A 14,150-nucleotide genomic window follows, 5' to 3' on the forward strand; every position below is an offset into this window, starting at 1 on the left:
ATTGGAATTTTGAAAAGAGTAACCGACAGCGGAAGCCTATCTACGGGTGCTGTTCCATAAAGCTGGTCGATATGGGTGCTCAGATTCCCCGTGGAGCTCGTGGGAAGTTATCGCGAATGGCTGCAAAAACGTTTTGACCCACTTTCTAGCACACACCCAAAGTCGGTTTTTGACAACCTGAAGCTCAGAACCTGATTTGAGCTTCTTTTTGTTGATTATTGACGACCGCCCGATCCATTAATACAAAGCAGAAGCCTTTCAAGCTCCACGACGAGTTTCTAGCCGTTGGTCTTTCTCTTGTGAAGCCCACAGAGATCAGGAAAGTGTACAATGGCTAACGGGCGAGGAAACCAGGTTCAGTCCACACCCTCGACAACAGCTGTTACTTCAGCAGCTGAGAATACTGTTCAGCCGCCGGGGGCCCCACCCGAGGAGGACCACGCAGTCGAGGAGGACCACCCAAGCGAGGAGGACCACCCAAGCGAGGAGGTCCACCCAAGCGAGGAGGACTCCCAAGTCGAGGAAGACTCCCAAGTCGAGGCAGACTCCCGGAGAGTAAGAACCTCTTCCCAGCCAACTCATCAGATGAGCTCATCAGGGCTGGGATCTGTTTCTGGTAGCCCGCAGCTGGCTGTAGGTACTACCGATACAACCGACCTCTCCCGGCGAACTGCTTGGCAGGACCTGTCAATCATTGAGGGTTCCTCGAGAGACAGAGCCACGCTGACGTATAACCCATTATCATCATACACGCAAGGCAGCATTCTCGCTCAACTCGATCTCTCAGCCTTTTCGACATCCCCACCAACAAGGCGAGGTTCGCTCCCACAGAGCCATAGCCCAATTAGTGGTTCCCGACTGAGTTCCCCGCATCATATCGGTTTACTTCGTCCAGTGCGCTGGTATCAACACCTGTTTTTTGTGGCACTTCAAGCATCACTGAACCGCGTCACCGTATTGGAGACCGAGAACAGAAGACTTCAGGCAGAGCATGCACGGTTGACCGCATGGTTTGATTTACAGGATTTCTTTGGGAGATTGTCAGTGAGTTCACAGCCCGTCATTACTTATTTGCAACGTTTTGTTGATGAAAGAACACCAGGTTTTAAGAGAATCCAGGTCATCATCCGTCAACAGCACTTGTATGACGTGCTCAAGGCCGAGGACCGCACTTCAGCTTACTTGGAGTGGCTACTCAAGCAATTCAAAGATGAAAGAGTGGGGGAGGACGATGCTAACCTGAACGCACGCATTAGAACACTAGAAGCGCTAGTCAACGAGAATGCGATAAGCGAAGAATCCACGGTACAAAGCAAGACGCCGGTGTATTTGGAGAGGCGTCTAAGGTTGGTAGAGGAGAGAGCTGAGAAACGGTTGGAGTGTCACGTATTGAGAGCAATACTTGGTAAACTTCTGCGAAAGGAAGTGCTAGAGGGAGTTGAACATCCTGCCAAAGCTTTTTTCAACGAGCGTGTGGAACAGCTCCTGCCGGCTGACGAGGAAGGAAGATGGCTCGAAATCAGATTCTTGAGAGAGGTGATTCCCAAAATTGAGTTAGAAGAGGAGTCGGTCAGAAAGTTACAGTCTCTCGGGCGTAAAGATTGTTGGAACATGTTCACACTGGTCGGGTTTCTCGGTCTTGCAGCATTGTCTGCGGGGATTGTTATTTGGAATTTTGTCGACAAGAAGGAATTAGATTACTACTTAACCTCTAGCAGAGACTACGCTGTTGAGCTTTTGAGACTCTCACGGGCAAGTTGGAAAGGCCAGAAGCAGCAATTTTCAGGGAGACTAATCTGCGGATATGCCTTAACATGTGTATCATTAGTTCTCAGGATGACACGCTTGCGAGAATTGCTGGCAGTCAAAGCTTCAATCTTAAGCCTTGATAGTGTGGCCGTCAATCTCTTGAAAGGGGAGTGAGCGGTTTGCGTGAACCACTGGTGGTGGGATTGAGACTTAAAGAGCCCTTCAATGTTTACTAGGCACACTTGAAAAGTGTATCCATTTCGAATTTGAATTATCAGTCTCCTCCAAATACACCAATGGTTTCTGCGGGCAGAATTCACCGTTTAATTGAATCCAATACACCAAGCCATAGGCGGTTCAGTAGAATGTGGAGTCGCAGTGTATCCTGTATCAATTTGTTGATGTCTCGATCCCAGAATCAAACATCTACTACAACATTCTCCTTGACTCAAATGGCTTTTTAAAGAAGACGATACATTCTTCTTTCAAGACGTCTTAGGCGATTGTCGAATGCTAAGACAACATCAACACGCAGCTTTTTGCAATGTTTTGCATTGAAGCTCGTGCTATTGAACTTATAAGACGTGTTCCAACTTATCAAAAAGGAGGGCTGGGGATGCAAACATCTACCATTTTACCATGACTTAGGCTAATATGGCATGGATATCCAAAGAACGACGCGTTCATCAATATCCTGTCAGAAAACTCTGCTTGAGTTGTACTTCAACGAGTCCCATACCTGCCAAGCATAATATAACCAGGTCTGGCAGAATATGTCATTATGTCGCTTGCTTGCTTGAGGCCTTTTGACCAGTAAGACCTTCCACATTTGGCACCGCCTCCGTTTTTGATATCGAGAGGTCACGCGGGGGTCAATATTATGAAAGGTGATATAGCAACGTGGTCATGACAACCACTATATCTTTACCTTTTTCACCTATTCACACTCACACTGCTTATGAGATTCCTAGGCCGCAGAAGAAAGACTCAGCCTCAGCCTCAACCTCAGCTTCGGAAGGAGGCTCCTCGAGAGAAGTTGAGCACGATCTTTCAGCTTCGCAATTTTGGAACAAATTACAAACGGCAGTTGGATGCCGTAGTAGAGGCTGTTGACAAGAATGTCTTTTTGTCTCGGACAGTTGGCTTGTTGCTTCAAGGCGAGCATCTTCAAGTGACTGAGCTCGCCGTGAAGAGCCTTGACATGGCCGAGCACCCTGATCTGAAGATTCAAATCGAGTACGCACGCTTGAGGAACGGCGTCACCGCCTTTGGAAAAGGGCCAATTCCTGGGAGTACAATGCTTGTTTTCGAGGTGGTTCATACATATCACACCTTTGATTGGTCCGACCTTGAAATGCCAATGCCGATAGTGGGGAAATGCTTCTTAGCCGCTGGCGATGAGAGGCAGCTATTTCCAGGACCCAAGTTCCCAATGTCGCATCAGCTCTACGGATTTGGGTCTGAAATGAAGATAGGCTCAATTCATGATAACGTGACAATGGATGGGGGAAGTCTCGAGCTCAAAGCTGAGTTCAAGCCGCCCTCGTGGATTCGGCAAGAGGCATATTCTCGGATCGTGCTCCCTGGGATGCACGTGGCAAGTTTCCTCCCGTTGACTTTACAGCTTGTCGATGAATGGAGCTCAAATACAAAGCTCCAGGAGCCGCTTCACTTGACCAAGATTCGTGTGGAGTTGCAAGAGTTCAGGTGTGTGCCAGACAGAAACTTTGAAAGTACCGACATCCAGAGAAAGGTGTTGGTTGAGCAGGAAGTCTTCATGGCAATTGACTTGGTCAACAAGAAAACCATGATTCCCCACACGATGTACGATTGCGTGATTCCAGAAGTGGGCCCTACGTTCTTCACGGACGGCTTTTTGAGAACGTACGGCTTGGAAGTCACATTGACGATTTCTAACAAACGTACTCTTAGTTTCAATGCATCTGTGTTCATCGAGCTTAATGTGGCCCAGAAAAAGGTCGAATGGATGAAGGACGAGGAGGTGAGGAGGTCAATCTCGAGCTACTTAGGCGACGGAAGTGGAGAACCTGCCCGCATTTTTCATCTCATGAAGGATCTTAGGGATGTGGAGTCGACTGCCGATGGCTTGTTGATTCTTAGCGGCTTGAATGCAGACGAATCCACGGGAAAGTTCCAGCGATATCTTTTTCTGGTGCACAGGCGTGGTGGAGAGGGATGCGTTGTCATAGGGACTGAGATCATGAAAGATAGACCTTATAGGACGAGTGATAAAAGCGGTAAGAACACTTCGCAATTCGTGCTTGAGTATCTGGAGTGGCTGAAAGGCACTTCGATTTCAAGCCATGAAAAATGCACGGGACCATGCTTGGAGACTAGAACCGTTCGGCCACCTACTTTTGGGACGGGTGTTAGCCTTGATAAGCCTCATGCTGCTACATGCATAGTCTTAAACGGTCAGATCATCGAAGCGAACTCACCAAAGTCTTTTGTGCGACAGAAGCGATCGTCTCCGTATCGGATAGTTCGATTTGGTGAAAGAGAAATTCCGCTCACCGTACGAGTGTCACTCAATGAGCATGAGCGTTTTCAACAATCGAATGAATGTTCTGCTGTGACTATTGTTAGCCCAGGAATGGAGCTTTCCGAATTTGTCAAGTGTGCCTTGATCGTTGCGCAGAGCTTTGAGGAAGCCAGCCTTCACCACCATCACCATGTGGAGGACACAGAGATCCAGCTTGAACAAATTGAGATCAAATTGATTGAAGGGAGAATGGAGAACGGCAAAGTTACGATTGAAGAGACAATCTTGCTTGATGACAGGAGCTTACCTTCGATAGGATGGAGCGACTTCAAGGATACCGTTGCTGGAAGCCCGAAAGCTCGTGCAATAACGTTGCCGCAGACCTTGTTCAAAGGGAACTTGCCTGCGCATTTGAAACCTTACGTACTTTGTCATAAGTCGAAGTTCCACCGAGGCCATTTGATGGAATGCAGATTGCTTGTGCGTTTTCTGGGCCAGGTCCATGCCTTTGAGTGGTCTCACCATCTTGAAGTCGCCGACAACCGCATGTGAAGGCATGATGTGATTACCTGCTGTGATACGGTGGTGTTGGCAAGCATTTAAGTGATAAGATGGTTGAAAGAAATGATAGGCCAGCCTTTGAAGCTCCAGTTGATACAGGGCGTGAAGTCGGAAAACGTGCAACTTGATCTAAGCTCGTCTTCAATATAATGGGTGCTCGCTTCAGGCCAACATTTACTCGACACATTTATTCAAAGATTTTCTTTCAACTGGATGAGCTTGAAGGAAATTGTTTTATGCCGTTCTTCAGGCGTCTTATCGATGCTAAGTCACCGGCATCAGCATGCAGAAGAGTCCGTATTGTTTGAACGACAGGTTGTGTCGCCTTTTACCACCAGAAGAGGTCTGACGTTTCCTGCTACAAAAGAGAAGAATGTGCTGTTGAAAGCCCTCAAGCACGCCGGGCAGCCTTGTTGTCTCGTGTATCGGTGTATAAAAGAATCTATGAGCTCTCGTCGTCGTCAGTGACTATGAAATCGTCGAGAGCAATGTCACCCGGCTTGTGGTAGCCGGCAGGGCTTGACTCCACGTCGCCTTCCACAGGCTCCGGGCCTGCGCTGGGCTTGTATTTGATCACAATGGTGGCATTGAGCACAATGAGTCCGGTGCCCAACATGCTCAAAAGACCCGGAAGGTGGCCCCAGATGGCCAAGTCCCAAAACAAGGCGTAGACCATGGTGGAGTAGATCATGAGCGAGGACTTGCCGGCCTTCTCCCGTTGCAAACCGGCGGTTAGGCAAAACTGCATCAAGAAGCCCGAAACGCCAATAAGGCCAAAGAGAAACCACTGGTAGCCCGAGCGGGGCACGGCAAACAGCACCGTCGGAAGAACCAAGGTGCTGACAAAGGTGACGATGCAGGTGGTCAAGGCAAAGTAGCTGACCAGAATAAGCGGGTGGGCCAGTTTTCCGATTTTCCGAAGCAAGATGTAAACGGCAGCAGCGCCACAGACGCCGATAAGGCCGACGCCGGTGCCCAAAAGACGAAGTTCAGTTGAGGAGGACTCGGTGGCGTCGTCGGCCTTGTCGGTGTCGGGTCTAGGTCCAAAGAGAAACTCTGGTTTGGCCACCAAAAGCACGCCTCCAAGACTGAGAAACGCACACACGGCCTCGAGCACGGAGTAGCGTTCGCCTAGCACGATCCAGGCAAAAAACGGCGTGACCATGGGGATCAAAAACGTGATGGACACGGCGTCCGAGAGGGACAAGTACTGCAAGGAGAAGTACAAGCCGTAGACGCCAAAGAAGCCGAGAATGCCGCGTAGCACGAGGAGCACGCGTTGGTCCCTGGGTCCAAACGGCGCCTGATCCACCAGACGCGTCACGAGCATGTACGCGAGGCAGAGGAGGTAGGTGATGAACATGCGGACAAAGAGGATCTGGAGGGGGTGGATCGGGTGGTCTTTTGTCTGTGGGTCAGTTTCCAACAACTTGCAGGTGACGATCATGATGGAGTTGAAGAAGTGGGCCACGAGGAGAAGCAGCACTCCTGTGTTCGGAAGCACCACGTTGTGGTAGAATCCCGATAGGCGTTCTTTTAGAGGCATGGATGAAAGTAGGATGTGGATTTTGTGGATTGAAAGTTGGCAGGCAGACAGTTCTTGCTTATGTGGTTATGTGGATTGAAGTTGTTTTTTCTTTGTTAAACGGCACCTTTTGTGGTGGGAAAACGAGCCAGGGGCGCAGAAAGAAAGTGGTAGGTAGGTGTGGAAATCAGCAACCGATTCGGTATACTAAGTGCGATAAGCACCGAAGAGATCGGCACCGAGGTGCCGGAGGGGTAGTGGGGTTTAAGGTTTGACTAAGAGGAAATTGAAATGATGTTAATTAATTAATTCATTTTGGAGATGCTTTTTAGGTGAATTTGGATTTTTGTTTGAGTTTGTGAATTGGCTTTCTGGTAAATTGTGGTGGATGGACCGTTGCATTAGGGTGAGGCTTCTGTGCGGGACAATGCGGGACAGCGTGGGGCTGAGGGATGGTTTATTGGGATTTGGTTTTGGATTTATTGGCTTAATTTTGTGAAATCATTGAGTTGAAGGATTTATGGAGAGATTGGCTTTTTGTTTTTCAGCTCCTGGTATTGCCATATTTCAGGAGGAACCTGGGGGTTATGCACCCCACAGTGCCGTACAGAATGGTGAGGTCATCGGGCGGAATTGGTTTTTCACCCTGGACAGGACGGCTGTGGAGGATGAAAAATGGGTTTTTGGTTTTGACAATTGAATTGGGGGTGATTCTGGAGGTTTGGCTTGAATATCTGGATTGACGATCTGGTTTATTGATTTGTGGAGGTGTGGCACAGGGACCTTCAGCACGGCGCTAAGGTGGGTGTGAATTGCTGAGTCATGATCGGTGATTTGTCATAGCCGAGGCAATTTGCTGAGAAGTTTGAACTTCTTCAAATTTCTTTCTTCGTTGTTGGCATTGTCCATTGTGGCTCGGGCCGAGTCGTTGGGTTACTGGTTCGGTTTTGTGGCTTTTGATGTCTCAGTGTCTCAGAGTGTCTCAGATGTGGTGGAACAGGTATCCAGCGTGGAATTGGCAATGAGGATTTTGGCATTCGATGTATTGAAGTGATTTGGTTTTCAGATAGTGGTAATTGAACATTTATGGACTTTCAGACGGTACCAAGATCTAATCCACAGCCAAGCGTGCACCGTTGCCAAGACATCATGACCTAAAAACCTAGACCATGCCACGGCAGTGGAACTCAACATTATTATATTTAGTGGTGTAAAAGATGTAGATTTCTTCATTGGAGAGATTGGGATGGACAGTTAGTGGCACGTTGTATGTGGTTCAGGAAAGACGTCATTAGCGCCAGTGAACCAAAAACCTAGACCAAAGCTGATACCTCTCACTTTCACATAAACTTCATCCATTTCCTTCATCATCTAACCCATTTATAAACCTGTTCTCCCATTTCTAAACCTGTTCATTAGTTCTGCCTCGAGATCGACGTTTTGCACCCATTCGGAGAACTCCAGGGCAGCCCGACTTCCGAGGGTTATGAGGCCCGACAAGCGGGGCACTTGCGTGGAAGCCCCCGGCCAAGCACCAGCCGTATCGATTTTCGCCCCCGGTAGGGTCGAAGCTAGATAATAAATGTGGGTTCTAGAAAATTATGTAGCCCTTGCAGATATATGTACCTCGTCTACCTTGGTGCTTTAGACGAGGCTTGGATGGAGGTGCGGTGCCCATGGTGGCAGCCCAGAGCGAACGGTGTATGATGGTCTTGATTTCAAGGTATTTAAACAGTAGTATATGTCTAAGGTCAGTTTATCTATGTCTAAAGCCAATTTCTCTATGTCTATAAATGCTAGGGCGCTATGGAAGGTACCTCGCGGTGCAAGGTAGTCAAGGTTAGATTTCAGCACAGGGCAGCCAAAAGGGACCATAGAGACAATGGCAATACCAGAGGCACAATTTCGATTCAATCCTCAGAATGTCAAAAACTCATTGAAACCGCTTTCACTCTCCTTCCACAAAATGGGTCACCAGCTCAGCGTACCACTCACCACCTTCTCCATCCAATCGATTCTTCATAACCTTCACCAACAACCTCACCACTGCCTCAAACCCCACCACCACCGACATCCTTCACATTCCCTCACTTTGTAAGCAGAGAAGGCCTCGCCGTGCAATGTCCTAACTCCATCGAGCGGCTCGGAAGCGAGCATCTTCCGGTTCAAGCCTCATCGCCTCATCGCCTCATCAGCCAAACACCGTCCAGACCCTGACCCATCACTAATCCGCCGTCGAGCCTCAATTGCAGCCGTCCAATCCAAATTCCCAAAAATCAAAATCCAAAACCAAAATGCAACTTCCATTCGACCGCATCACCCATCTCGCGATGCTCATCTCACGATGCTCATCACCTCCTGAAAAATCAACCCACAGCCGATGCCAATCCAAAGCCAAAGCCAAAGTTAAAGCTAATTCCCAATGCAAAGCTGCCCCTGAGCCTCACCATGCCACCTCGGCACGTCAGCCCTCGAGGCGCAACATAAGCAAACATCTGGATCTGCAGGAGCCTCTACTTAAAGCCCAAGCAATTCCCCAAAAACCCCCAAAACCACACCATCTTTTACCATGTACCCCGACCCGCTCAAGGTGGTTTCCCGCAAAATCACAGACAGCATCGTGCTCAGCTCGAGCGGCTTCCGCCGGTTCGGCAAAATCAACTTTGGTGCTCGCATGGCCTTGTTCAACTACAACGGCTCCATCGTGGTGTGGCTGGCGATGCCGTACGGCGACGGCGTGAAAAAGGCATTGGAGCTTTCGGCAGGTGGAAAAGAACCCCAGGTTTCGTACGTCATCGTTCCCGACAAGGAACACACAATGGCTGCAAAATCGTTCAAGCAGCAGTTTCCAGCGTTGAAGATCATCGCCATGGAGGGTGTGGATTTGGGGCTGGAGGCGCCCATTGACCATGTGATTACGGCCGACGTCAAGGGCAAGATTCTCGATAAACTGGCGCTCGAGCTGATTGGCATCACGGACCCTGTGATTGTGGATAATTTCGAGTTTGTCTACCTCCCCAGCCACGCCAACAAGGAGCTTGTCATGTACGACAAGAACCTGAAGAGTCTTTTCCAGGCGGACTTGCTTTTCAATTTGCGTGGCGACGAGGAGAACGAGCAGTTTTCCAAAGAGGTGGGCCACGAAGGCAGCGTTTTCAACGGCTTCTCGTATCCGGCAAAGTACATGAATCCCGACAGCAAAGTGGGCCGATTCTTCATGAACAAGGCCGCCGGCTCGTCCAGCGGCGCCGAGGGGCTCAGAAATATTTATAGCTGGGATTTCGACAGGTTGGTGATGTGCCATGGGGCTGTTTTCGAGACCGGCGGCAAGGAGGCGTTCCGGAAGGTGTTTGGGGGCGTTTTGGGCAAGTAGGGGTAAGGTTTGATAGGGGAGTATGGGGAGGATAAGGGAGGATAGTTTAGGAGTATAGTTAATTGGATTGTGGAGGAGGAAGTCGGCGTAGGAGTCATTTGGGTGGTTTTTTGCAACCGTCCGTAGATGTAAATTTGCAAACATTTTGGATGGATTAAATTGCAACCATTATCTGTGGATCAACAGTTTCTCTTAGATCACTATTTTGCAGCTATTTTGCAGCCATATTCGCTAGCTGGATCATTGCAGTCTGAGCTTTGCATTCAATTTCTGTAGACCAAGCTGATGCACCATATTCTGTGAAACACATTAATGAAATATTTTTTCGTAGAATTTTGCATCCCCTTTCTAATGACCAAAAATTTGCAACCATATTGCAGTCATATTCCCTAGTTGGATCTTTGTATCTATGTTCCAGTGTAATCATGGATTCAATCTTAGTAGTCAGAATTTTGCAGCCATATCCTGTAGAGCAATTTTGTAGATATGAGGTTGTAACCATTTTTTTAAGTCTAATTTTTGCATCACTTTCCCGTAGATCAGGATTTGAAGCCGTTCTCTTTGATATGGTTTACCATCCATGTTCTAGTCTAAGTATGCATTCAATTCCAGTAATTAAAATTTGCAACCATATTCTGGATCACATTCATGAAACCGTTTTTCGTGGAAATAGGCTTGCAACCAATTTTTCTAGTCCAACTTTTGCATCCCTTTTCTGTAGATCAGGATATGAAGCCGTTCTCCTTGATAAGGTTTTCCATCCATGTTCCAGGATGAATATGCGTCCAATTTCAGTATTTAGAATTCTGCAACCAAAATCTGTAGACCAATTTTGCAGATATATAGTTGTGACCGTTTTTTCTTGTCTACTTTTTGTATCCGTGGATCAGAATTTTGCAGCCGTTCTCCCCAGTGGATCTCTGCAGCCGTGCTCTAATCTAAGCATGCCTCCAATTCCGTTAGACCACACTTTTGCACAAATTCTCTAGATCCCATTTTACACCATTCTCCTGAAACCTCTTTTCCACCATCGATTCAAATCTTCCACCGTTTTTTGCAAATTTTTGCAAATCCCATTTGTCCACCTCCACACTGTGGGGCGCATCCTCGGCTGCGAAAAACCCCGCGTTATCACCATCTCATCCTACTACTCCCCATGACTCAAAGCGAAACAGCCCCCAAATCCGCCGGCGTCGTGGCCGACGAGCAGTATGCCGGACAGCTCTACTCCCACAAAATCTACCAGTACTACCAGGCGTTGGCGGAGAAGCACGCTGTGGTGAACAAAAAGTGTGGTGACATCTCCGAGAGCATCTGGCCTAATTTGACTGGCGACACGCTTATTGGTCCAGACAAGATCGGGCTTAGGTCGGGCTCGTTGTACTTGATCGACGACAAGTTCTTGACGACGTTCGAGGACGTGGAGGAGCTCGTGGAAGGTGAAAACAACGTGGGGTACACATTTTTCAGATTGGGGTCCAAGATCTCAGGACACCCGAAGATCGTGCACGGCGGGCTTTTGGCCACGTTGTTGGACGAGTTGACGTGCCGCGTGGCGTTCCAGAACTTCCATTCGAAGAAAGGCGTGACCGCCAACTTGAACATCAAGTACTTGAAGCCGTGCTTCGTCAATCTGTACGTCTTGATCAAGTGCACGTTTGTCAACAAAAAGGGCCGCAAGTGCATCACCAAGGGCCAGGTGTACCGTGTGGACTTGGACGCGGAGATCGACGGCGATATCGCTGAGTTTGTCGAGTCCAAGGAGAACTTATTGACGGAAGCTGAATGTCTTGTGATCGAGCCCAAATGGGTCGAGGACCTCCACAACCAGGCCAAGGAGGCCGTGGCTGCACGGTCCTAATTTAACTATATTTATTGGGCGGCTCGTTCCGTGCCTTTGGTCTTGCTCTGGCCCACCTCGAGTTTGGCCAGTTTGGCTCCGAACTGAATCGCCCGTTTGACCTCCTCCGCCGCCATGGGGAGCCCAAGTGCATGGCAAAGCTGCCTTAGAAGATACTTTCGAGAATAGAGTTTGGCTCGTTTTTCGCCTTTTTTGGTTTTCACGGTGGTCCAGCCGAACTGGACTTTGTAGTGGGGTGCCAAACTCGCCAGAAACTCAACCACAGCGCTGTCTAAGTACGGGTACCGGAGCTCCTTGCCCCAGCTGGAAATGGCCCGGTCGTCTCTGCCGAGGTTGCGGTTGTAGATGGCTGTTATGTCGTGGTGGAGCGATTTTGAGAGTTCGTCGTATAAAGCGTGGACGGTTTCTGGAGCGGCGTTTTCACGTAGAGAGTCGAAAACAGCCTCGTGGCGGGAGTACCCTCCGTAGAGCTCGTCGGCGCCGAGGCCCGAGAAGAGCACTTTGGCGTTGGAAGTGTACTTTTCCGAGGAGACGTAGGAATCCCGATTCTTTTGGAATTCTGGCCACTCGGGCACGTCCTCCATCGTCAAGGCGGTAAAGACGCCCGGCCTGCTGGCGAAATAAAACGCTATGCCGATCGAAAGGTCCATTTCCGTGGCCGTAGGGCGGATAAGGTCGAGCACCCTGTTCTTGTGAGAAAGCCACTCAGCGTACGAAACGTCCACCTGGACCAAACGGAAGGAGACGGTGGAGTTTTTGAATTTTTTCGATAGCTCAAACCACAGCTGCTCGGAGAGTTTGCGGTCCGGCGACTCCAGCGCAGAAAGGCCTGTTCTGGGGTTCTCGAAACCGACGGTGAGAAGATCGATTTTGACGGGCTCGCCGAGCGATTCGTAGTTTTCGGCAATCAAGGAAGCCAATACAGTGCAATCAAGGCCCCCGCTGAACAAAACAGCCACCTGTGTTTGTGTAGCATGTAGAGGGTGGACCGTCTTTTGACGAACCAGACAAGCGTTCTTGAGGTGTGAGTGGAGCTGGTCCACGAAAAACGCCGTTTCGTCGTATCCTTTGCTGAAGGCTTCCCCAGAAACGGCGTCCAAGCGTAGCTGCTTTGGATATGGTGTTTTGGAGAGTTTCTCGTTTTCCACATCATAGGCGTATAACACTCCAGGCTCACACTCCACGAGCTTGTCCTCGGGCAAATGGCTCAAGACGGAGCCCACGGCCAAGCCGTTTGCAGTGGAGTACAAGAGGGACCGTTTGCCGATGTGGTCTTTTCCGAAAAACACCGTTTTGGCGGATTTGTCGGTAAGAACGAACGCAAACTCGCCATTGAGGGTGGAGAGGGCGGTCCCTAGGGCTTCAATGTCCCCCGTTGCCGCCTCAACTGCCTGAAACGCAAATTCCCCATCATTCCCATCAAAACACCCCTCGTTGTAGAGCTCTCCGTTGAACTGAAAAACGTACCGTTCGTCCGTCCACGGCTGCACGGCAAACGGCTGTCTCAACGAAAGCACCGAGCTCAAGCCGAAAACAAACCAATCGCCCATTTTCGCCTCCCACAACTCAGCGTAATCGGGACCCCTGGCCATGATATCCACCAAGGTTCCATCCAAATCGGGCCCAACCGCCTCCAGGGCCGAAACAACCAGCATTTCTGCAATTTCCCGCTGCAACTGAGCGATTCTTTCCCCGTGGTTCTTCACGCTGAGGCGTCCAAGTTCGTTTTGTCGTTGCCGGATGTTTTGGGCGTTTTCCACCTTCTGTTTGTCGAGCGCCGAGGGGGCCGTTTGGAGCGCCACGCGGGCGCCGACGACGTGGGCAATTTCGGCTGCCGAGTACCGTTTTGGCTCGAGCTTCAGCGGCGTGGTGGCGCTGTTTACCGCTAGAAATATCCCACACATCGGGACTTGGTCCTCGAGGCCATCGCGGCTGCGAAATTTCCGGGGTACAGGCGAGGCAGGTGGCTGCAAATGGTGGAATAAGAGATGAAGGGGGAAAAAAAAAAAAATAAAAAGAGAATAGAATGGGGATTGGGGAGTCTGGCTGATTTGGTGGTGTACTGTGGGGTTTGGTTGTGGGGGTTTTGGTGATTTTGGTGCCTTGGGTGTGGTGGCTTATCTGGTATCAAGGCATAGGTATCGGCATCGACATGAAGGTGAGGGACAGAACAAAGGAGATAGAATGGTGCAGTTGAACAAGCGAGTTTGCAGGTCTGTTTTGAAAGAGCTCATTATCCATTATTGTGGTATTTTACCTTTTTTTGCTCTTGTATTTAAATGCTATTTTCTAACCCTCCCTTGTCTTAGTTGGATAATGGGTTCGACAAGATTCCGAATGGAGAAGGGATCTACTACTTTGGACTTGAAATTATTACAAACACAAGCACAATATTGGAATTAGTGCAAACAACACGATTGTTTTCCAATTTTACTGTTTCCACTTTTCTTCCCCTCGGCCTCAACAGTTGTCCAGCGTTCTAGATTCCAGGTCCCAATGATGTACCAGTGGAGATTATCAATACTTGAATGGGGGAGTTGAATTCGACAATTCTACCGATCTTTCAGTTTTTGTTCAA

The 14,150-nt window shown here is 49.2% G+C and overlaps 5 protein-coding genes across 5 annotated transcripts; 3 read left to right on the forward strand and 2 right to left on the reverse strand.

Annotated features, from left to right (window-relative positions):
- Positions 1–330: 330 nt before the first annotated feature.
- Positions 331–4,804, forward strand: C7M61_003764 (uncharacterized protein; the record flags this gene model as incomplete). The annotated part of the gene is made up of 3 exons (XM_024859099.1): positions 331–1,756; positions 2,721–4,035; positions 4,357–4,804. 3 exons carry the CDS (start codon positions 331–333, stop codon positions 4,802–4,804), a joined length of 3,189 nt encoding a protein of 1,062 aa, XP_024712773.1.
- A 451-nt stretch (positions 4,805–5,255) lies between these two features.
- On the reverse strand, positions 5,256–6,359 carry C7M61_003765 (uncharacterized protein; the record flags this gene model as incomplete). The annotated part of the gene is made up of 1 exon (XM_024859100.1): positions 5,256–6,359. One exon carries the CDS (start codon positions 6,357–6,359, stop codon positions 5,256–5,258), a length of 1,104 nt encoding a protein of 367 aa, XP_024712774.1.
- A 2,548-nt stretch (positions 6,360–8,907) lies between these two features.
- C7M61_003766 (uncharacterized protein) lies at positions 8,908–9,711 on the forward strand (the record flags this gene model as incomplete). The annotated part of the gene is made up of 1 exon (XM_024859101.1): positions 8,908–9,711. One exon carries the CDS (start codon positions 8,908–8,910, stop codon positions 9,709–9,711), a length of 804 nt encoding a protein of 267 aa, XP_024712775.1.
- A 1,156-nt stretch (positions 9,712–10,867) lies between these two features.
- On the forward strand, positions 10,868–11,572 carry C7M61_003767 (PaaI family thioesterase; the record flags this gene model as incomplete). The annotated part of the gene is made up of 1 exon (XM_024859102.1): positions 10,868–11,572. The coding sequence occupies one exon, from the start codon at positions 10,868–10,870 to the stop codon at positions 11,570–11,572; it is 705 nt and encodes a 234-aa protein (XP_024712776.1).
- A 145-nt stretch (positions 11,573–11,717) lies between these two features.
- On the reverse strand, positions 11,718–13,476 carry C7M61_003768 (putative asparagine synthase; the record flags this gene model as incomplete). The annotated part of the gene is made up of 2 exons (XM_024859103.1): positions 11,718–11,747; positions 11,776–13,476. The coding sequence occupies 2 exons, from the start codon at positions 13,474–13,476 to the stop codon at positions 11,718–11,720; spliced, it is 1,731 nt and encodes a 576-aa protein (XP_024712777.1).
- Positions 13,477–14,150: the final 674 nt, after the last annotated feature.

The sequence above is a fragment of the Candidozyma pseudohaemuli genome (assembly GCF_003013735.1).
Source record: "Candidozyma pseudohaemuli strain B12108 chromosome Unknown scaffold00010, whole genome shotgun sequence".
NCBI lineage: Eukaryota > Fungi > Ascomycota > Pichiomycetes > Serinales > Metschnikowiaceae > Candidozyma > Candidozyma pseudohaemuli.